This window comes from Lepidochelys kempii, chromosome 3 (genome assembly GCF_965140265.1).
Source record: "Lepidochelys kempii isolate rLepKem1 chromosome 3, rLepKem1.hap2, whole genome shotgun sequence".
Classification (NCBI taxonomy): Eukaryota; Metazoa; Chordata; order Testudines; family Cheloniidae; genus Lepidochelys; species Lepidochelys kempii.
In genome coordinates, this window is record NC_133258.1 from 68,560,294 (window position 1) to 68,582,244 (window position 21,951).

Consider the following 21,951-nt stretch of genomic DNA (forward strand, 5'->3'; position numbering starts at 1 on the left):
GCACAGCTGTCACTGTGATATGTAGAATAGTGCCTGTGTACCTTGAGGGATCGACTGAGCCTCATTTAGTTCTGAGTTTTCTAGGCTGCGCTAGTAGCAGTGACCCCCAGTGGTTTTATCGTGGGGATTGTCAACATGGGGGGTTCTGGCATATGTGACTCTAGGGCTTAGTGAAGGCAGTGTGTCAGAAGGAGCCCTCTGGGCAAGGGTGAAGGAGTGGTAACGTTTGTCACCCAAGCTAAAACTGAGTTTTTTGCCTTAGCCAAAATGTCCTACAGTTGTCATGTGTTCTGGTTTCAACCCATTCTGGATACAGTGAGTGTGTGTGTGTGTGTGTTGGGATGTCACTTGAGGACAGCGGAGTTAAGGATGCATTGCAGTAGTGGCATGTACTGTAAACGTCTATTTTCTGCTTTTCAGGTTTAAAGTTGTCACCCCACATTCTAGAAGGGTCGGAGGCCCCACTGGGCAGCTTCAGCTCCTTTAATGAAGTGTTTGGGCATTTATTTTTAAAGCTGTTTTGCTCTCTGCTTTATTGTGGAGCTTATCATAAACCCTCTCCAATCCCTTCTGCCTAGCTTCCTGTTACAGGTTTTAAAAAAAAAATACACGTACTGACAGGATTATATGGCAGTGGGAAATAGACGGGATCTCTCAATTGTTCATTTCCAGGCATTTTACGTTTGTACTTTTCTACAAATAGGACTTTCTGTAAAACAAGGAATACTAGTTTTAGTTAGATTTTGCTAAGACCTTGACTTTTTTAAGGTTGTTCTATTTCCAATAATATTAATATATTTGAATGCGGATGATACTAAACTGGGAGGAGTGGTAGATACGCTGGAGGGGAGGGATAGGATACAGAAGGACCTAGACAAATTGGAGGATTGGGCCAAAAGAAATCTGATGAGGTTCAATAAGGATAAGTGCAGGGTCCTGCACTTAGGACGGAAGAACCCAATGCACAGCTACAGACTAGGGACCGAATGGCTAGGCAGCAGTTCTGCGGAAAAGGACCTAGGGGTGACAGTGGACGAGAAGCTGGATATGAGTCAGCAGTGTGCCCTTGTTGCCAAGAAGGCCAATGGCATTTTGGGATGTATAAGTAGGGGCATAGCGAGCAGATCGAGGGACGTGATCGTTCCCCTCTATTCGACATTGGTGAGGCCTCATCTGGAGTACTGTGTCCAGTTTTGGGTCCCACACTTCAAGAAGGATGTGGATAAATTGGAGAGAGTCCAGCGAAGGGCAACAAAAATGATTAGGGGACTGGAACACATGAGTTATGAGGAGAGGCTGAGGGAGCTGGGATTGTTTAGCCTGCAGAAGAGAAGAATGAGGGGGGATTTGATAGCTGCTTTCAACTACCTGAAAGGGGGTTCCAAAGAGGATGGCTCTAGACTGTTCTCAATGGTAGCAGATGACAGAACGAGGAGTAATGGTCTCAAGTTGCAGTGGGGGAGGTTTAGATTGGATATTAGGAAAAACTTTTTCACTAAGAGGGTGGTGAAACACTGGAATGCGTTACCTAGGGAGGTGGTAGAATCTCCTTCCTTAGAGGTTTTTAAGGTCAGGCTTGACAAAGCCCTGGCTGGGATGATTTAACTGGGAATTGGTCCTGCTTTGAGCAGGGGGTTGGACTAGATGACCTTCTGGGGTCCCTTCCAACCCTGATATTCTATGATTCTATGAATGCCTTGCTGTTATACAGATTTTTGGTGGCTAAATTTTTAACCTGAAGTGGTGTTTTGGTTTTACCACAGGGTCTCAAGAAGCACAGTTCTACACTCTGCGTGCAGCAAAAGCTTTGGCAATGACTGCACTAGATGTTATCTTCAAGGCAGACCTGTTGGAAAAAGTCAGAGAAGACTTCAGACAAATGACACTAAAAGAGGAAGGCCACTTAAATGTAAGGGAACAAGGCAAAGAATCTGGCACCGGGGCAGTGTGTGCAACACGTTAAACAAAACTAAAGCCTAAATACTTTCATGTTAATGGAATAAATGTTCTACTTGAATCCTAAAGGAGGCAGGACAGATTTCTCAGCGGGAGGAAGGTTGATTTTTTTTTTTGCTGTTTTTTTTTAAGAGGGATGTAGGGAAACCAAATGATCTCATTACTTTCAAAAATATTTCCTCTTTAAAAATAACTACGTAGTTTGTAATTTTGCATGCTATAAAATGATGCATGCTTTTTGAGTCTGGGTGGTTGATCCATAGTGACAGACAATTGGTTGAATGCTTTTGCACAGTAGTTCAGTCTACAGCTACAACATCCACATTTGGGGGTAAGATGGCAGAACCATATAGAAAAACTCACCTATTAAAATATCCTAAATACATTGACCTGTCATGGTAAACCTTTTGTGGGGAAGGACTGGAGGAGCCATATGTTAAAATCTGTACAAGATGTATAACAATCCCATCCCCTAGCCAAAGTACAAACTTTCAGGGGAAAGTAACATACCAGAGGGTAAATCTGTACACTTGCACCAAAATAGGGTGCCTAAAATAAAATTCTAAATACTTATGTAGATGCCTAAATTGGTAGCCTTATTTTTCAGTGGTGCTATGCTCCTAGCATCTCCCACGGAACTAATTGGAACTGCATGCTTCCAAAAATCAGGGCTTGCTCATAGGAGTTCAACTTAGGACTTGTCTGCAGGAGAAAGCTGCACCTGTTTAAAGGTGTCAAATTTTTTTTAAAGCCAATTCAGTTAGACTAGTACAAAAGGTTTCATAAACACTCCTTGTATTTTGGTTTAACTTAAGTTTAATAATCTGTTTAAGCCAAACCAAAATAAGTGTCCACACAAGATTTTGCTTAAGTTGGTTTAAAACCATCTGCCGTTTTCTCAAACCCAGCATCAAGTTTATTTTTTAAAAAAAAATTATTTATTTTAAGTCTTCACCCTGGTGCTGTCATACAGAACTAGTCTCCCCAGCTCTCCTTCCTGTCAGTTTCCAGTCACGTGTCATTGAAAGACTAGAATTCAACACTAATGTAACGAAGCAAAGAGAACAGCTGTGCAAAATGGAATGTATCTGAAAGACTAATTATTACATGTCTGACTTTGAGAATTTTTTTTTCCTAATGTTGGACAATGGACTTACTCTTTTATATTCCCCATGTACTTAGTTTCTCTGGTAAATCATAGAACAGTGATTGTCTGTTCAGGACTTTCTGGAAAACATTATACAAAATTAAATCACAGAACTTTTGTATTCAAAATGCTGCATGTAAGTGTTTGATACCGTTTAAAGCCAACTGGAAGCTAAGTCCCATACAATTGCATAGCAAATGAACATTTTCATAATCATCTTGTTTAAAAGTTACTTAATAAATCTACCACGTTTTCTTCCTAGAGCAACTTCAGTACCTCTGCTGATCTTACACATTATAATGCAAAACTTCAGTATAATATTTACATTCTCTAGTCTAGAGTACATGCATTCTTTTCCCTTTGATCTTTCAGAAATTACATTTTAGGCTACACTATACAATAGTAGGCCCTGGATTTCTTCAGAGCTTTATAAAAAAAATATTGTAGTATCTTTGGATAACTACTAACACTTCAGTCACGGTCATCAATAGTCCATGGATCCTTTTAGCTAACAGTATTTGTCCTTGGATTAATAGAAGACTGATTCTTCATCTTATAGCCAATTAAGATCTTGCTGGTATCCAAGATTTTACAGGTTTTGGATCAGCAGATAAAAATAGTGGTTTCCCTGAAGTTCTTCAAGAATCCGTAAGCCCCACTGTGTCAGATAAGGATGTACAAACCCTCATCTCACAGCATTCCCTTTGTTCAGATGGAGAGAATCCCAGCCCAAACCAGTTAACAGTTAAACATAAATGTCTATATTGTCTGTAGCCTTTAGAGATGACAATGCTGCTCTCCCACTTGGTTCATAAAATGCACCCTGATGGGACCATATGCTCTAACTGGAGGTTTCCTTAATGGATAAAACTGAAACCACTCTCCTGGATCAAAATTGTTTAAAGTATTGGGGAGGCAGCCGTGACAGCAGATTTATCTTGTGGTCTTGTGCTGATCAACTGGAAAGGAAAAAGGTTCAAGGAAGTCCTAGATTTATAATATCTTGCCCCTTGAATCTTGGCTCAGATGTCTACATGGAAAACTATTCCTGTAGTGGAGACTTCTGATAAAACTTCAGTGTGGGGGGAAGAAAAACCTAATGAGAATGCCAGCTGACCATCACACCCTTCTTCTGGATGTTTCTGGCCCCTTCTAGGTGAGTTACCTTACACAGTTTTCTGCATGTGTGCAGAGACATGATTCAAACAAATCCCTGTCTCCTTCTCACTGCTTCTCTCCTGATTAGAGAGGAAAAAATTAAAAATGCTACAGTGTAAAGCATGTGGAGTATCCTAGCTCTGTGTGCCCAAACCTTTGAAGTCAGAAGCCTGTCCTGACACTTTTATTAAATTTATTAAATTTTATTAATAAACTTTTATTAAAAGGGAATGCTGTGAGATGAGGGTTTATTAAATTAATGCTTTAAATTCAGGATCAAAAAAGAGTGGAAGATGACTAAGGGAGGAATTTCATGTTCAGATACAAACTGTTTTGATATTAGCACACTCATGAAATTTAAGACTGAAAAGCAGGTTTATTGCATTTACTTTAACTGAGTTTTTCTCAAGTATAAAAATTCTAAGAGAAACCCACAGAAAATAGTAAATGAAGTAGAGCTATGTGTATTCCTCCAAAGCACCCAATTATCCTCTTTGAAGTGGTGTTTTAGCAGCACAAGTGCTGTTTTCTAACCAAGTGCAAAGTAGGAATATTACTGGGATATGGAAAAATTCTGATCTAGGTCTCCCTCAGTCTCACTGGGTGATGCTGTTTTGCTTTAATTAAATATTAATTGGAGCAGAGATTTACAATGACTATAGCCCAGGGGTTAGAGTGCTCACCTGAGTGGGAACAGATCCTTGTTTAAATCCCTGCTCCTCAGGCAGTGGGGACTTCAACTGGGGTAGTCTCCCACATCCTGGCTGAGTACCCTAACCACTTGGCTAAAGATAAGGGAGGTGGATGCCTTTTCTTTCCCCTACCCTCCCAGCTGTTTTGTGTGAAGTTAAATGGCCTCTGAGCACATCTACTGGATTGGGTCCCATATACAACTTAGGTGCCCAATGCCTATCTCACTTCTGGTTCATGGGTAACTATATGGCTTAGATGGGATATTAGACATCAGGATGCCTCAGTGAAGCAGCAGTGTGCATGCCCAGATGCAGAAACATAGGCACCAGGGAATTTTCACTACAAAAACTTAGATGCTGAGCAAGTTTAGGCACCTACGGGGTTTTGTGGTTCACAGTGGTCATTGACTACCTATCCTCTGTGGCTATTCTTACATACATCATACAAACTTTTGTGAGAGGAACAGACTGATCCAAAGTCAGTTCAGAACCGGACACTAAGCTAAGTATGTCCATGATAGAGAACTAAATATCAAAGCTAGCTGGCATGTAGTATGCTACTGTGTTTTCTTTTGCATCGGTCTTTGTTAAATTTTGTCCAAAAGTTCCCTAATAGGGTTTCTTTTCAGTATTGATGCATCAGCCCAGAGATGAGTAGTACAATTTTTCCTGTATTTTATATGGTCCTGTGGCTTCTAAAGTTAGTTTGTGAAAAGTTTTTGTTTTTACTTTCAGTGCATTTGTATGGTTTTTCTCTGGTGTAGAATCTTTGTTTATAGTATTGAGCTTTTCTTCATGGTTTTTTTTTTTTCCTACTCCCCTCCTGTGTCAGCTATCTAATGTTTGTCTTGTATGATTTTTTTCCTCCAATGCACTACATAGATTTTGATTTTTCTCAGATAGGAATATCCTGATGCAAATTTTCTTCATTATGTTACATGAATGTCCCATCTTCAAAGACCTCTGTATTCCCCAACTTCTTTTCTAGAAGAGCTATGGAAGTTAGTGTCATTCTGTGGTAGACTTTTTTTCTGTCCTTTGCAGCTAGGACTGCAAAGAACGGAAACTTTATCTCAGAAGTTTCAATAAAGGATCTGTTGATCTTTGAGATATGTATGTGACAGGTCAGCTGAGTTCCTTAGAAAGCTTTGGCAGTGTTGCTTCCTTTTCCCTCTTCCTCTAGGATTCATTTTACAGGTTTTGGCCCAAAGGCATGCATCTGGGATCCAGGTGCTGCTACTAACCCATGTTAATGGGAGCATCTCATCAGATTAGCCCATTAAGGCAACTGTGTAAAGAGAAAGGGTGGATGTAGCTATGCTACTGGTTGATGTTGACAGCCTTGTTTGGTGTTTTGGCCCTTCTCAAAGTTGAGGAAGGGCAAAATAAATAGACTTTAATCTTTACCTAATTATCTGGAACGCTGCTGTGATACATAAAAGCCAACCTGCTTGTGCAGGCCCTCTGACAATATGGTTCCTTTCTTTCCCAAACAGATAGCTGTCGGGCTGAATAATTTGTGAAGCCTCTTTTACTTTGAATTCTTAAAATATTTTTTTATTCTCTCTGGCTGTCTCACATCAACACTTGTGTCCCAAAGTGGATGTAGTTAATGCTGTAGAATAATCATAGTCAACATGCTATACAAAAGTCAGTCAAATGCTAAAATTGCAGATATTTCCATTCATTAACATCTTCATCAAACATGCACCTGTTGACATCTGCTTCATTTGCTGGAATTGGATAGTGACCGTAGTATTCAAAATATTTGATTTTTAATCTTGGGGTACAGGTTTCACTCCTAGCTTATGTAACTTCAGTTTTCTCTGGAAGGCTGTACTGAGCTCCCTGAGTCCTAGAAGTATAGAACTGGAAGGGACCTTGAGAGGTCATCTGGTGCAATCCCCTGCACTGAAAGCAAGTCTATATAATAACTAGACCATTCCTGACAGGTGTTTGTCTAACCTGTTCTTAAAAACCACCAATGATAGAGATTCTACACCCTCTTTAAGCAATTTGTTCCAGTGCTTAACTATCCTGACAGTTAGGAAAAACTTCCTAATGTCAATCCTTAACCTCCCTTGCTGCAATTTAAGCCCATTGCTTCTTGTCCTATTGTTAGAGGTTAATGAGAACATTTTTTCACCCTTCTTGTAATTTATGTACTTCAACTTTTATGTTCTCCCTCAGGCTTCTTCAGACTAAAGAAACCCAATTTTTTCAATCTTCCTTCATAGGTCTTGTTTTCTAGACCTTTAACCATTTTTGTGTTGCTCTCCTCTGGACTTTCTCCAGTTTGTCCACATCCTTCCTGAAGTGTGGTGCCCAGAACTGGAAACAACACTCCAGTTGAGCGCTTAGCGGGGAATAGAGTGAAAGAATTACTACTTGTCTTTCTTGCAACACTCCCTTTACATCCCAGAATGATGTTTGCTTTTTTTTCCCCCCAACAATAATACACTGACTCATATAACCACTTATAAATCTGTTCAGTTACTTTAGAATAATCAAATTAAGATACCAAAGTAGAGTATAAAGGAGGAAAAATCTTCATGCTTTATTGGCCTTCATGGGTTGTTTTTTGTTTGTTTTTGGTGGTATCTCTTTTAGAAATAGTTGTAAGTTGTCACTGAGGTATGAGAGAGAGTGTGGGTGGAAGTAATACCTTTTACTGTACCGACTTCTGTTGGTGAGAGAGACAAGCTTTCGAGCATACCAAGCGCTCTCCCAGATTTGAAGAGCTCAGAGACAAGCTTTTGAGCTTACACAGAGCTCTTCTTCAAGTCTGGGAGAGCGCTTGGTATGCTCGAAAGCTTGTCTCTCTCATCAATAGAAGTCAGTACCGTAAAAGGTATTACCTCATCTACCTGGTCTCTCTAAGGTCCTGGGACCAACACAGCTACAACAACACTGCATACAACAATTGAGGTATATGTAATTCATATGTCTGCTGCCCTATTTTGTGGGTAAGTGGGGGACCTTTTGTTTCAAGTGTTTGACACATTTCACTAACATTGGATTCAAAACCACCTACATTAAACAATGAGTTGCAAAGACAGCGTGATTGTTTCTCCCCTCTGCTCTCCACCAACTGAAGCACAGAATTAAACTTCTAGTTCTTACAGGGATTTATTTGTTCTACCTTCTCTACAGTGGGTTGGGTTCAAACAACCGCTGGTACCCTTTGCAGTTTTAAGCCTTTTTTTGTTCTGCAGACCTGTCGACTCTACTTGAACCTGTAACTTGACCTCATTTTTCTAATTTTGTATGATCTGTACAGAACCAGTTTTCTTTCGGCATTTAGTTCACACAGATTATGATGTTCATTTCCTACTTGTGTGCATCCTATTTTCTGCAGCAATAATAAACCAATTTTGAAAGAATGAATGGACTTCAGGGCAAGTTAAGTGTAGGCCTGATTATTAATCTGTGCACACTTTATCCTGACATGATGCTAATGCACAAATGTAGCAATAACACTTACTTCTAAGCCATCTGCAGAAGTTATTCTCAGAACTTTACATCTGAGCCCCAACATTGCAATATTATGTTTTGATGCTTCCTGGCATTTTGCATTATGATATAGCATTAGTATAGGATGATGTTTGTTTAACATAACATTGCAAACCTTACAAGGCCATTTCAGTATGTGATTTTTGTGGCTCTAACTCCAGTACAATATCTTCTTTTCTTTCCCCTCTCCTGGCAGTTCCTTTAGAAGTGGGGTGGGTGAGGAATATTTCTCCTTCCCCCTCCTCATACTGCTTTTCTACACCTCTGTTTGTTTGTTCCCTGTTTGGGGTGTGTGGGGCAAGGATAATTGTGTTCAGTTATACAATGTGAAGGTTAATTATAGACCAATGCCTAAATTTTTAGAAAATTTTACCCGCCAGGTGGGTGCCCTAAGCTACAGAGTTAATTCTCTTGCCGCCCCAATGAGTGTGCCACTGTGGATAAATATTTAAATACACTCTGGCTGGCTCAATGAGTGACTCTAGCCTGGGGGTTAGACCCAGGGTCCAGCCATCCTGGTCCAATCACTCTATAATACATAGTGGAACAGCTTCAACAGGACAGACTGAGGGAGCCCTTTACACCCCAATCAGACTATCCCATAACTCAGTGGTTAGAGTATGCTCCTGAGAAGTGGGAAACCACAGTTCAAATCCTCTTTTCCCCATTAAGTATGTGTGGAGGGGAACTGAAGGTGGGTTTCCCATATCCCAGTTGAGTGCAGTAGGTGAAAAGTTATAAGGTGGGCTCCTCCTCTTCCAGTTACTTTTGTGTGGAATGAGGCAGGTGCCTAACTCATTCCCACAAGAAATGACTTAGACACCTAAGCCATCTAACTCCAAAAGAAGGGTTCTTTTTCATGGATCACTCACAGATAGGCAGGGTCAACGCCCAACCCTCTCCTTGGCATTTTGCATTGGCGAGCAAAAGTGGCTCCCCACCTAGCCTGCTGACTCTTGTGGGTTACATTCTAAGGTGCCTCTCCCTATTCATTGAATAGGAGCTTTGGCATCTAACTCCGGCTTTGTGGATTGCAGTGTTGTTTCTGTGACTTTTCTTGGCACCTCAAAGTGAGGCATTGCAATGCTCAGAGTCACAGCACCTAAGACCCTTTGTGGATCTGGGCTTAAGTGACCTGGGAGCACAAGTCCAATTGACTTTCAATTACCTGTGCTCTTGAATCACATTGGCATTTTTGAAAATCTCATGTGATGTCTCTTTTCTAGTTTTTTATTGCTATAACTGCTTCCTCTTTTTCCCCCAATTCTCTGTTTACACTTTATTCAAAGTACCCTCAGTTTGAAAAATATTGGAGTATCTTTGGCATAAATATTCAATTATTCAAAATGCATTAGTAGCTGACTGTAATTATTTACTTGAAGTTGAATAAATGTGACACCTAAGTGCAGCATATTTATATTAAGGTTGCAGGATCCATATAAAACTCCTGTGATGAATTTATACCTCTTCATGTCTAATAAGCTGCAGTGCTCTGATAAATATCCATCCTAGAACTTGAGCAAAAGATGTGCCTAGAAAGCAAAGTAGCCTATGAAACACCTCCTAAAGAGAATTCCTCCTTTCATGAAGCTGTTTTTGAGGAAGAGAACCTTTGTATGTTACAAAACAGATACTTCAGCTGGTTAGAAGGGTAGAGTATCCTTTCATCAAAGCTTATTGTATATCAAATAGGCTCTTTACTTGTGTTTTCTAGTAAATCATTGCTGTTCTGCTATCACTATTGTTTTTGACTGTGCAATAGGCTTTTAATGATGTGCAGCGTATTCAGTACATGTTAAATTCTTAAATAAAAATAAATTCGTGTGTTTAGTGGCTACAGTGGTTTGAGTACTTATTGTTTTCAGTTTAATAGCTCAGAATAAAAAACAAAGGTGGCAGATGAATGTAATTAAAATAGTCTTGTACTGTTCTCCTACTGGTCAAGTCCATTGGAATACTTGTTTGGCTAGGTGCTACTGTGCATTTGCTGACTGAGTTTTGGAAGGTAACTGATATACGCCTCCATTCTGTAACAAATATTTTGTGTGGGGGGTAGAGAAAAGGACAAACCACATCTGTTTTAAGCAGGCACTTGCAATGTATGCCTAGCAGCGCTTTGTACCACCATGTTAAGTACAGGTTTTTATTATATCTCTTGCTTTTTTTTGAACTAGGGTCATGCTTTATCTTTAGATATGATCCAGATAAATCAAATGTTTGGCCTGTGGACTGGCTCTGGCCTTCTAGGCCCTCTTTCAGGTCATCATTCTTCAGTGATCCATAGCTGCCTGCCCTGCAGATACCTCAACAGGGCTCAACTTCTCTCCATTCTCTCACCTCTCAGGATAGTGCCCTAACTATTGAGCTACGGGATATTCTGATGTGGGGCTCTCTCAATCTCTCCTGATGAAGCTGTTCCACTGAGGATAAATAATTGAGTCATTGGAGCAGGGGGACTGGACTGGATGCCACCTTCCAGATGGGTGCAGAACCATCAGGCTCCAGAGTCATTTTCTCTCTGTTCCAGTGACTCTAAGTATTTATCCACAGTGGATAGACAACCCAGACTTAGGCATCTATATCCAAGAGAGGGTGGGGCTTAGAGGACCCACCCCTCTCGTCAGTATCTCCCAATGACTATCTTAGACAGCTCTCCACCTAGCGTTTTGGCTTTTGTGAATCGTGTTCTAAGGTACCCCTCTCCCTATTCATTGTATTGAAATATCCGTGCCAAACTCAGGTTTTGTAGCTTACATTGGTGGTGTTGTGATTTTTCTAGGCACCTAAAAGTTAGGTATTGCAACACTCAGCATCACAATATATAGATCCTTTTGTAGATCTGGGCCTCTGCCCAGAATAGGGGCTCATGAGGACTCTGTTCCCCACACGGCTTCACCATCATGGGATGACAAGTGAGAAATCCTTTCCCATGTTCAAAATACTCCTGGTGTGCTGAGAAAAGCCCCAGGAGACGGTACTAGGTCTCCTAAAGCACTCAAATGGCTGCTAGACAGCCTGGAGGAGCAGGCAGGCATTCCCACAAACAGTATATTTGTCCCCTTACCTGTCCTTGGTTGAGTAATCCTCAGAATAAACAGTTTGTTAGCTCACTCCATATAAAGTGCCTAGGGAACTACCATATTCATCTCCCTGCCTGCCCCAAAAAACAAAAATAAACACCCAACCCTGCATGAATCATTATCTTCCCCCTCAAACGATATACTATAGAGTTTCCTCTGAGGACCTCATAAGACCGGTGGATGTTAAACTAAGATTTTATATATAAACAAAGATACTTCATGTGTTTTGGGAACCATAGGTTGGTACAGTAATAGCACCACCCGTGAAACAGTCACACTTTCTAAAGGAGACATCCTTCCAAAAGATTCCAGAGGCCATAAGAGCAAGGACACACTACACAGCAATTTCAAATCTTTGCCTGTAGCAATTTAGAAGGCAAGTATTCCTGACTGAGTAAGGAAAGCCTAGTTGGTGGCAAACAAGTGGCTTGTCTAAGGATACAATCCTTACGGTTAGTTGTGGGTTCACCATCTTATCAACCTTTGGCAGTTGTACATAAAATATTATTTCTTGACAATTTTCCTGTGTCTTCATGTGATGTGTGACAGGAGTAATGATTCAACTCAATAGCTACACGAAGGCATTGCTACACCCATTTATAGCAATAAATCATACCAAACATATATCCTGTAGATCCAGGTTTACAAATGAAAGGCTTTTTAAGGAAACATTTAGAGAAATTAATATCTGAGAATGCAGAGAGGCCTCCTTCCTCACTATCAAATCCAGTTTAGCAATCCTTGCTAATCACAGAAATGGTATTCACGAAGAGACTGTTTCCCTTAGCAAAAGAAAAAATCTAGAAGCGAGGTTCCCAAAGAAGATTTCAATTCCTTTTCTTCCAAAACCAATGAAATTCTCACCATGACAGTAGACAAGTGAGCATTTATATGTAACAGCTAACAATTCCTGTACAAGACTTCCTTTTGACTTACCCTTTCAAGCCAGAGTCTTTAACAGCTGATAGTCATCACAGCAAAGCTCAGGTTGCAAGCTATGCATTCCATGACCTCATCCTAATCAGGGTCTTGTCCAGAGAAACGGATCTACTCATCACTTGAGACCTGTTGGAAAGTATTTATAGCTGCCAGTTGTTGAACATCAAACACTCTATTGCAGAGACCTGCTCTTCCCAGGGTTCAAAATATGCATGGTTCTAGTCATATCTGTACTACTGTAGTAAAGATTTGAAAAGACCCAATACTGCATTGCATCAGTTGTTTCCCAAGAGTCGCCAGCCATAGCCAATTATCTCCATCCGCTAGGATTGCTGGTACCAGACACTGGTATCATCCCCTTAGGAAGATTTTTACAAAACAGGTCTCCAGACATTCCTTATGAGGACATGGAACACTGCTGCCACTGGGCACAATGCAAAATTGGGTGGCATTCCTACCTCATGTCTGAAGGTAGGGAGTAGGTAAGTACAAACATGCTGAATACCAAAACAATTTTCACTCTAGACCTTGCATATGTATTCTGGAAGCAAGCCTTGCAGGCTGGGGAGCATATCACGAAGACAAAACAACCCAGATTTATGGTCCCTCACATAGGAAAAAGGAAAGTATCTAGTTCTCTCAAGATCACACCTTATGTTGTACATATTTCCAAAGTTGGAGTTCACAGGTATGCCCTGGGGGTGGAGAAAAAAACAGGAGCGACCTAGCAGGTTTTCCAGGTGAAGGAGGAGTGATTGTGACTCTTTATGATTGCTTGCTAGCTGTGTGCCTGCTTGATTGAAGTTTATAGTGTGGTCTGTATTGGGGACTGTATCCTGAGCCTACTGGCCTGCTAGGCAAGGTTGAGAGCGCCCTACTGAGGCACTAGTCTGCCATCCTGTGATCCCTAATCCCTTTAAGATGTTTTGACAAAGAGACAGGGCTAACTCAGAGAACAGGGGTTTAAAAAGCCAGCTCCTAAGCAACTAGAGTAGCTAGCAAGTGAACAGGAGTAGGAAATGGGAATTTTGCAAGGGAGTTTCAAGATGGAGCATGAGAGCCAGATGCACCTAACAACCATACTTTGAACTCAGGCTAATAAATTCTGCGCGCACACACACGCAAAAAAAAAACAAACCCAAAGAACAAACAAAACCCTGCAAGTGTAAAAATAATGGCGGCAGAAATCCAGCAGCAGAGTAGGACTGAATGCAGCATGTACAATTACCTGCCTTATGTGCAGATAGCATAGGTGTGCATTTGGTGCAAGCAGCTCATGGCCCTCAGAGACCTCGCACTGAGGATACCCCTCTAGCAGAGAGGATCCCTATTATTAGGAAGAGACAGGTAATAGTAATGGGGGATTCAATTACTGGAAATGTAAACAGTTGTTTGTGATGACTGGGATAACTGCATGGTGAAACAGTTGCAGATCTCTCAAGACCTCTAAATAGATGCATGAGCAGTGCTGGGGAGGAGCCGGTGGTCTTCCTTCTGGCCAGGTCACTATAGTTTGCCCCTTCCAGGTAGCAATGTTCCTCTGGACAAACAGTCTCAGGCAGTTTTCTGATCCACTGCGACTGTACCACTTCCCCAGCGGGTGGTAGGGAACCTCAGGCCTGCCCAGTACTCCAGGATCCAGCCCAGGGACCCTATGTCTAGTAACCAATTACTTGGTTAATACAAAAACCTTAGCTTTAAGTCCCTTAACTCTGTATTTGCTGCCCTTTGGAAAGTGGAAAAGTTCTGTGACCTGCAATGTGAGGAGGTCAGACTAGATGATCTTGATGGTCCCTTCTGGCCTTAAAGTCTATGAGTCTGTGTACTAAGCTACAACCTACTTGGCCTTGAAATTCAATGTATTAATTGCTTTTATGTATTGCTTGCAACAGGTCTAATTCTGATAAATGGTGGAACCTCTGCTACAGGCTGCCCTCACGGCAGGTGTACAGTCTGTGTTCTACCCTTGCTTGGTCTTCACTTCTCCTTGCACTCAATGCTGCCATGTGAGAGAGTATGAGAAAAGTGAGCCTTAGGGACCTGAAGTCTGCTAGTTCCTCAGACCTAAGCAAGATCTTAGATCTGCTCAGTGCAGATTTAGCCATTACTCTCAGACATGAGGCAGGTGTCAGAGGAAGTGTGCTGGGACTTGGATTGTTGTGGGGTGATTTTTTTTGATGGAGAAGGGAAATGAGGAGTCAATGTCTTTTCAGCCTCGCTTCCAGTTATTTTACCTGTTTCTCTGACTGGTGCTGCCTCTAGCTACTTCATCCCTGCTGTTCCACCTGAGTCATAATTTAGCAAGCAGTTGCAGTGCCCATCTTGCTAAAAAGTGACAGTTTGTGGCATTGTACATAAGGGCAGCCACGCTTTCAAGATTTTTATTAATTATGTAGCTAGGTGGAAGCCTTCACTTTCTCCTGGCTGTTAATCCAGAAATGTTAACAAGCACAAAAATTACAAGTGAGCAAGTATCAGTCAAAGCTTCTCCCACACACCCCACCAGTGCATTTCAACCCAGATGTAGTGAGACCACTATGAATATGTAGATACACAAACATCCAGTTTTCTTTTAATCTGTATCAGGAGGTCAGCCAAGGATCTAGGCAGATGCTCTACAGTGAAGTAAACAATGTAGCTTAAGGGAAACACAGTTTTCCTTATTTTAGTATCCTTACTGAGTGTTAGAAGAAAATGGCAACCATCTCTACTAGGGCCTGATCTTGTGAGGTGCTCAGCACATTTTTAGATGAAACCTAGTGCTTAGTCTCAGATTACTGAGCATCTTTGACTCCCATTAAAACCAATGAATAGGAGGATATTTAGCCTGTTGCAATATTGAGCATCTGGTAAATCATCAGGAAGTTGGGCTGAATTACATTGTAAAATGTTCTTCTAAACAGTGGGAATGAGGATTAGGACACTCTGATGGGGTGCCACTCACCACATTGGCAACTCTTTAGGATATCTGAGTTCTAGAGTTTAGCTACTTCCCCGATGGTGACTGCAGTCAACTGTCCAGTCACTTTCCTGGTGGCCCCAGCACCTTCTACACCCTCACCTCAGGGCCTCAGCCTGCCAGTCCCAGCAGGCAGCAAGGAGCTTGAGCTCCCTCTCCCTCCATCCCTCCTGACCAGCACTGCTCTGTCTAGGGTGCTACCTTCTATCCACCTGCAAGGCAGCCAGTCTGCCCTCCTTGAGCTCCAGGGTGTAACTGACCCTGCTCTGCCCTGTGTTTCTTTTTATATGGGCCTGATCGGCCCTGATTAGCCATTCCTTGCAGCCTCTCTCTAATTGGCTGCTTCCTGTGAAGCTTCCTTAGGGCTCTATTAGCCCTTTCCCTGCCAGTGTGGGGCAGACGCCCTATCAGACACCTAGACAATCTTGGATGGAAGCTTAATACATCTTCTCACTTATAGTTTCAGTCCAGGCTTCTTATTACAGTCCTGGCTCTGAAGTCCTATGCCCTTTCAAACCACTAGTGTCAATAGGAATTAAGGGCATTCAGGATTAGGTCCTTGAGCAGAAGAGATACTATGCATATTAATAAATTCATGGAGATACAGTGTTAGAATTTTGGGGAGAAAACACACAATGCCATACATATGCAAAGATTTTATTATGAGTTTGAGTTTTCCTAGAAATAAATTAAAAAACAAACAACTATTAGCCTTTATGAAAATGAATGATCTTATGCAAAAATGTACATTGGAAGGTTGAAAACCAAAAAACAACTTTTTTTCTTTTTTTGATTATGAGTCTTAAAATCAAGCGCTGTTCTCATGGAAGAAATATATTTTTATACAATACAAACCAAAAAGGCACTAGAGCTGAAAATATAACCATATAAATAAAGTAGCAATATAAATTCAGATTTGTGATTTGGACAATTTAATTGGAAAGATCCATGATGGGAGAGATTTTCAAAGGCACAAAAGGCAGTTAGGTGTCCTATGAAAATCAGTGTTAGTTGGGTACCTAACTCATTTGTATCCTTGAAAGCCTCCCTCATTACTATGTGGTCAGAGGTCAAAGAATTGTATATTACTATTTGGTGAGCCATTAAAACATTTAAGTAATGGTTCAACAAACAAACCAGTTACTGCTTATGTGTTTAATTACGCTAAAGAATTAAAATATTTGCTGTGTTAAGGTTTTGCAATCCTGCTTACAAAGTGTCAACCTAAGTATTCTAGTTGTAACAATGGAAACAATTGTTCCTGATAACACTGAAGGGCCGAGTACCTTACTGTGCAAGTAATACCGTTGAAATCTATGGGACTCTTTGTGGAGTAAGATACTACAGTATTCTGGTCCTTAGCTTTTCAATTGCTCTCTCAAACGTAACATTTTTCCCTTTGTTCAGTTCAAACTATGTCCTTGTAAGAAAGTAATTTCTTTATTATCCGGGAAAGCTCTTAAGAGTTAATAAGATAGCAAAATAATATATGTATGTATACAATCTGATGTAGAATTTAAACAAAAATCACTGCTGACATACCAGATATGTATCTGTTAGTGACTTTAACATTATACAATTTCTTTTCCTTATACTTGGATGCTGTGGCTCCATTTATCAATGGAGTAGTGCTCCATTTATATTTTTTCAGTTCACAATTTCCTGAAACAGCAAAACTTGTGAACATTTTACAATAGTTATTTAATTTACATATAAAAAATAAACAAGTAACATTGTTCAAACATTTTCTGTGTCTATAACTAATATAGTGCATAGAAGGTCAAAACCAACCAGGCCAAAACAGAGTTCATTGAGGAAAAGATCCAGTGGTCATATAGTGATAGTACAACTACAATACAATCCTGATAGTGGCTACAAGTCCAAAAGACAGGAATGTATGAAACAACATTTTCCCTGCACACACACACAAACCTTTTCTTTTACAATTGTGGTTGCTTTAAATTTCAAGTCCTATTACCCATCCACATTTGCTTATCTACCTACATTTTTAAAGATAACATATAACCAATTAACTGTAAGAAACCTTGAATTATCATTTTTGTAAGGGCCCCAGGTGTGATTGGGGGAAGGGAAGAAAGGTTGGGTCAAATATTGTTATTTACCTAAGCTATTTAGCAGGCGTGACGTTTTCTGCCTGAAAATGCTGGTCATAGACGCACATAAATGTAGGCTTGAGAGGTCATCTTGTCCAGCCCGCCCTTCCGCCTCTCTCCCTGGCAGGAACAAGTATATCTAGACCGACCCTGACAGATATTTGGCAACTTGTTCTTACAACTTCTAAAGACAGGGACTCCACCACCTCCTTGGAAGTACTGGAGTACTTAACAATTCTTACAGTTAGAAAATTTTTCCCTAATATCTAAACCCTTCACTACTTGTGCTATTTTCAGTGGACATGGAGAGCAGTTGATCATTGTCCTCTTTCATAGAATCATAGAATATCAGGGTTGGAAGGGACGTCAGGAGGTCATCTAGTCCAACCCCCTGCTCAAAGCAGGACCAATCCCCAAATAAGTCATCCCAGCCAGGGCTTTGACAAGCCGGGCCTTAAAAACCTCACAGGAAGGAGATTCCATCACCTCCCTCGGTAACCCATTTCAGTGCTTCACTACTCTTTATAACACTCCTTAACATATTTGAAGACTGTTGTAAGTTTCCTCTTCAATCTTATTTTCTCAAGACTAAATATGCCCAGTTCTTTTAACATTTCCTCACAAGTCAGGTTTTCTAAACCTTTTCTCATTTTTGTTGCTCTCCTCTGGGCTTTCTCCAATTTGTCCACATCTTTCATAAAGGGTGGTGTCCAGAATTGGACAGAAGACTCCAGCTGAAGCCTCACCAATGCCAAGTAGAGTGGGACAATTAACTCTCATGTTTCACATATTCTCCAAAATGATGATATCCTTTTTTGCAACTGAATCACATTGTTGGCTTATATTCAGTTTGTGATTCACTATAACTCCCAGATCCTTTTCAACAGTACTATTGCCTAGCCAGCCTTCCCCCATTTTGTATTTGTACATTTCTTTTTTTCAAAGTTAGGTGTAGTATTGTGCACTTGTCTTTATTTTATTTTATCTTGTTGATTTCAGATCAATCTTCCAAGGTCTGTTTGAATTCTAATCCTGTCGTCCAAATGGCTTGCAACCCCTCCCAGCTTAGTGTCTAGTCCATTATCGATGTAATTAATGAAAATATTGAATAGTACCAGACCCAGGACAGACCCCCTCAGGGACCTCACTAGATATGTCCTCCTAGCTTGACAATGAACAATTGACAACTACTCTTGAGTATAGTCTTTCAACCAGTTCTGCACTCATTGCATAGTAGTTTCATCTATATCCCTATTTTGCTTATGGGAATATCACGTGGGACTGTTTCAAAAGCCTTATTAAAATCAGGATACATTGCATCCACTGCTTCCCTTTTTCCATTAGGCCAATAACCCAGTGAAAGATGGAAATTAGGTTGATTTGGCATGATTTGTTCGTGACAAATCCACATGATCGGTGTTGCAGAAACTCTGTCATGTGAATACCATACTGAAATAAATTAGGGGGTGATCTAACTAGATGCTGAGTGCCCTCAAGTCCCCTTATTGAGTGCTTCTCCAATCCTATCCTGTGAGGTGGTGAGCTCTTTCAGCATGCATCACAGGAGGAATTTGAATACTATGGCAATAGGTAGTATGAAAACCTAGCTAGCTAGAGGTGCTCAGAATCTCACTGGGTTTGGCCCTTCATGATGGAAACTCCTTTCCAGGTAAGTTTCAGAGCATTAGTCTTAGTAACTTAGACAGTGGCCCAGATATAAAACCCTTATGATGGCTTTGTTGTTTTTCCTTTTGAGACTTATCCTTTTCTGGTTGCACAAATAACAGACTATTCCCACTGAAACCATTGCTAAGGCGAATTTACCCAGTGCCTGAGTTTGGCCCAGGTGTAACATTTTGCTTGGTGTTTAGAGTGCATGCTGCTTACCAGGAATGGCAAGGTATTGCAATGAGAATCTCTGAGGGAAACTGTTCTTTCATCATTCTCTTTGTCGGTCTGTTTCTCTGTAAAAGGATGGTCTGTCACAATTTCTCTTTAATAGGCAGAAGGGCTTGTTCCCTTCTCTGGTGAATTCAATGGCAAAACTCTCAGGGTATGTCTATACTGCGATAAAAAACCTGTGGCACCAAGTCTCAGGGCCTGGGTCAGCTGACTTCGTCTCCGGCTGCGGGATTGTAAAGTTGCAGCATCACTGTTTGGGCTCAGGCTGGAACCCTGGGCTCTGAAACCCTCCCCTTGTGGGGTCTCAGTGCCCAGGCTCCAGCCCAAGCCTGAACGTCTACACAGCAATTTCGTAGCCCCGCAGCCTGAGCCCTGTGAGCCTGAGTCAGCTGACCCAGGCCAGAGGAGGCAACGCCTGGGGTCTCTTATTGCCCTGTAGATCTACCCAGGTCCACTGAAAGTCTCCTGTACTTTTTTTTTTTCCGAGTATTCTGTTCGTGTTGAAAAAAAATCTCATTTCAGTTAGGAAGATTTGGGTGAATTGCTTAGTACAGGGGTAGGCAAACTATGGCCCGGGGGCCGCATCCGGCCCTCCAGACGTTTTAATCCAGCCCTCAAGCTCCTGCCGGGGAGCAGGGTCAGGGCCTTGCCCCACTCTGTGCAGCTCCCAGAAGCAGCAGCATGCCCCCCTCCAGCTCCTACACGTATGAGCAGCCAGGGGGCTTGGCACACTGCCCCCTCAGCTCCCTTTGGGGAGGAACCGCGGCCAATAAGACCTGCGGGGCAGCGTCTGCGGACAGGGTGCCGCCTGTGGACAGGGCAGTGCACTGAGCCGCCTGACCGTGATGCTGCATAGGAGCTGGAGGGGGGACATGCCACTGCTTCTGGGAGCTGCTTGAGGTAAGCGCTGCCCGGAGCCTGCACCCCTGACCCCCTCCCGTGCCCCAACCCCCTGCCCCAGTCCTGATCCCCCTCCCACCAGCTGAGCCCCTCAGTCCCAGCCCGGATCACCCTTTTGCACTCTCAACCCCTCATCTCCAGCCCCACCCCAGAGCCCACACTCCCAGCCGGAGCCCTCACCTCCCACCTCCCTACATCCCAACCCCCTGCCTCAGTCTGGAGCTCCCTCCCGCACCCTGAACTCTTCATTTCTGGCCCCACCCCAGAGACCGCACCCCCAGCTGGAGCCCTCACCCCCTCCTGCACTCCAACCATCAATTTCGTGAGCATTCATGACCTGCCATACAATTTCCATACCCAGATGTGGCCTTTGGGGTGGGCAAAAAGTTTGCCCACCCCTGGCTTAGTAAATATATACTGATTGGTGTACTTAGAGTGGGTTAATTCAAAGCAGCTTGAAAGCATTTCCTTTCAGGAAGAACAAGAGGGGGCACGGGTGCTGTACAAGACATTAGTACTTGGCTCTTTCAGTTACTCCAATACAGTGCTAACCACAGCATGCATTAACCAGGGGAAGAAAGCTTTAAACAGTGCTTGTAATACCTCTCCTGAAAACGTAAGTACATGCGTAACCTTCCTTGAACTCAATGGAACTGTGTAAGTCAGGAAACTTATGCACATGCTTAAGTATTTGCAGGATCAGGCCATTAGTCTAGGAAAGGTTTCTGAGGCATAAAATGAGTGATGTACCCTATATGAGCAGTTGATGACTATTCTTGCCATCTATTAAAACAAATTAGAGTGGCCCGTGAGGCACAAGAAGGAACATAGTACAGCTTAAAATTAGTATAAAAAATTTTGCAGTGGATCCTAGTTTTTAGTTCAAAGCTGAAGTGTGTATAGAGATGTTTTACAACAGATGGATTTTATATAATCAATGTATCAAAATTCTGACCAGTCAAGTAGCATTAAAATTAAATGTTTCCTCCATTTTCTGTTTATTAGCATGATAGATGTTAATTTTAAACAGGAACACGGTGCAACATGTTGAAACTGACGAGAGAAATAACTGATATTTAGGAAAAAATGGACCAGTATATCAAATTAAATAAAATGTATGAGCCTGGGAATATTATTCTGGAATACTTGTCAATGGCATGGGTGTCGATGCGCATGCTGACGTATCTCTGGCTTTTCCTCCTGCTTGAACTCCTTTCTGAACCAAGTGTCAGCTGCATCATCATTCTGTCTTGTTTATCTCCATTCTCAGACACATAGTGTCCCAGTTCATTCACATCCCCATCGCTGTAGCTGCCGTCCATCATCAAGGGCCGGGGCTGAGGTAGTCCGCAAGTACAAGGAAGCTGTGAATAAGGTCAAGTGTAGTTATATGAGATAGGAATTTGGACCCTGATGATCCTCCTCTCCTTACACAGGCAGAGGAAGCAAATCCTGGTGGAAACCAGGCTCCTGGGGGACAGAGGAAGAGAGAGCAGTAGCAATGGAGTTGGGCAACAGCTCCCTCTGTAGCATGCCCTTCCTGGGGACCTTTTCTTCCCTTGGTGCAGATGCTGCAATGAGTGTGAACGAG

The 21,951-nt window shown here is 41.9% G+C and overlaps 2 protein-coding genes across 8 annotated transcripts in view; one reads left to right on the forward strand and one right to left on the reverse strand.

Moving 5' to 3' along the window:
* PM20D2 (peptidase M20 domain containing 2) overlaps nucleotides 1-21,951 on the forward strand; it is a 66,743-nt gene that overhangs the window by 28,574 nt on the left and 16,218 nt on the right. For 2 of the 6 annotated variants that reach the window (XM_073336711.1, XM_073336708.1), the window contains exon 7: nucleotides 1,764-1,909. In XM_073336711.1, coding sequence (XP_073192812.1) covers nucleotides 1,764-1,909 — 146 coding nt within the window. Of the gene's footprint in view, nucleotides 1-1,763; nucleotides 2,360-4,129; nucleotides 7,653-21,951 lie in introns of those variants that run through there. The other 4 variants (XM_073336706.1, XM_073336704.1, XM_073336709.1 and 1 more) reach the window with 4 other exon arrangements.
* Nucleotides 21,437-21,951, reverse strand: part of LOC140908830 (gamma-aminobutyric acid receptor subunit rho-1) — a 68,980-nt gene continuing 68,465 nt past the window's right edge. For both annotated transcript variants that reach the window (XM_073336713.1, XM_073336712.1), the window contains one exon: nucleotides 21,437-21,724. In XM_073336713.1, the coding sequence (XP_073192814.1) occupies nucleotides 21,437-21,724 (288 nt within the window). The remainder of the gene's footprint in view (nucleotides 21,725-21,951) is intronic.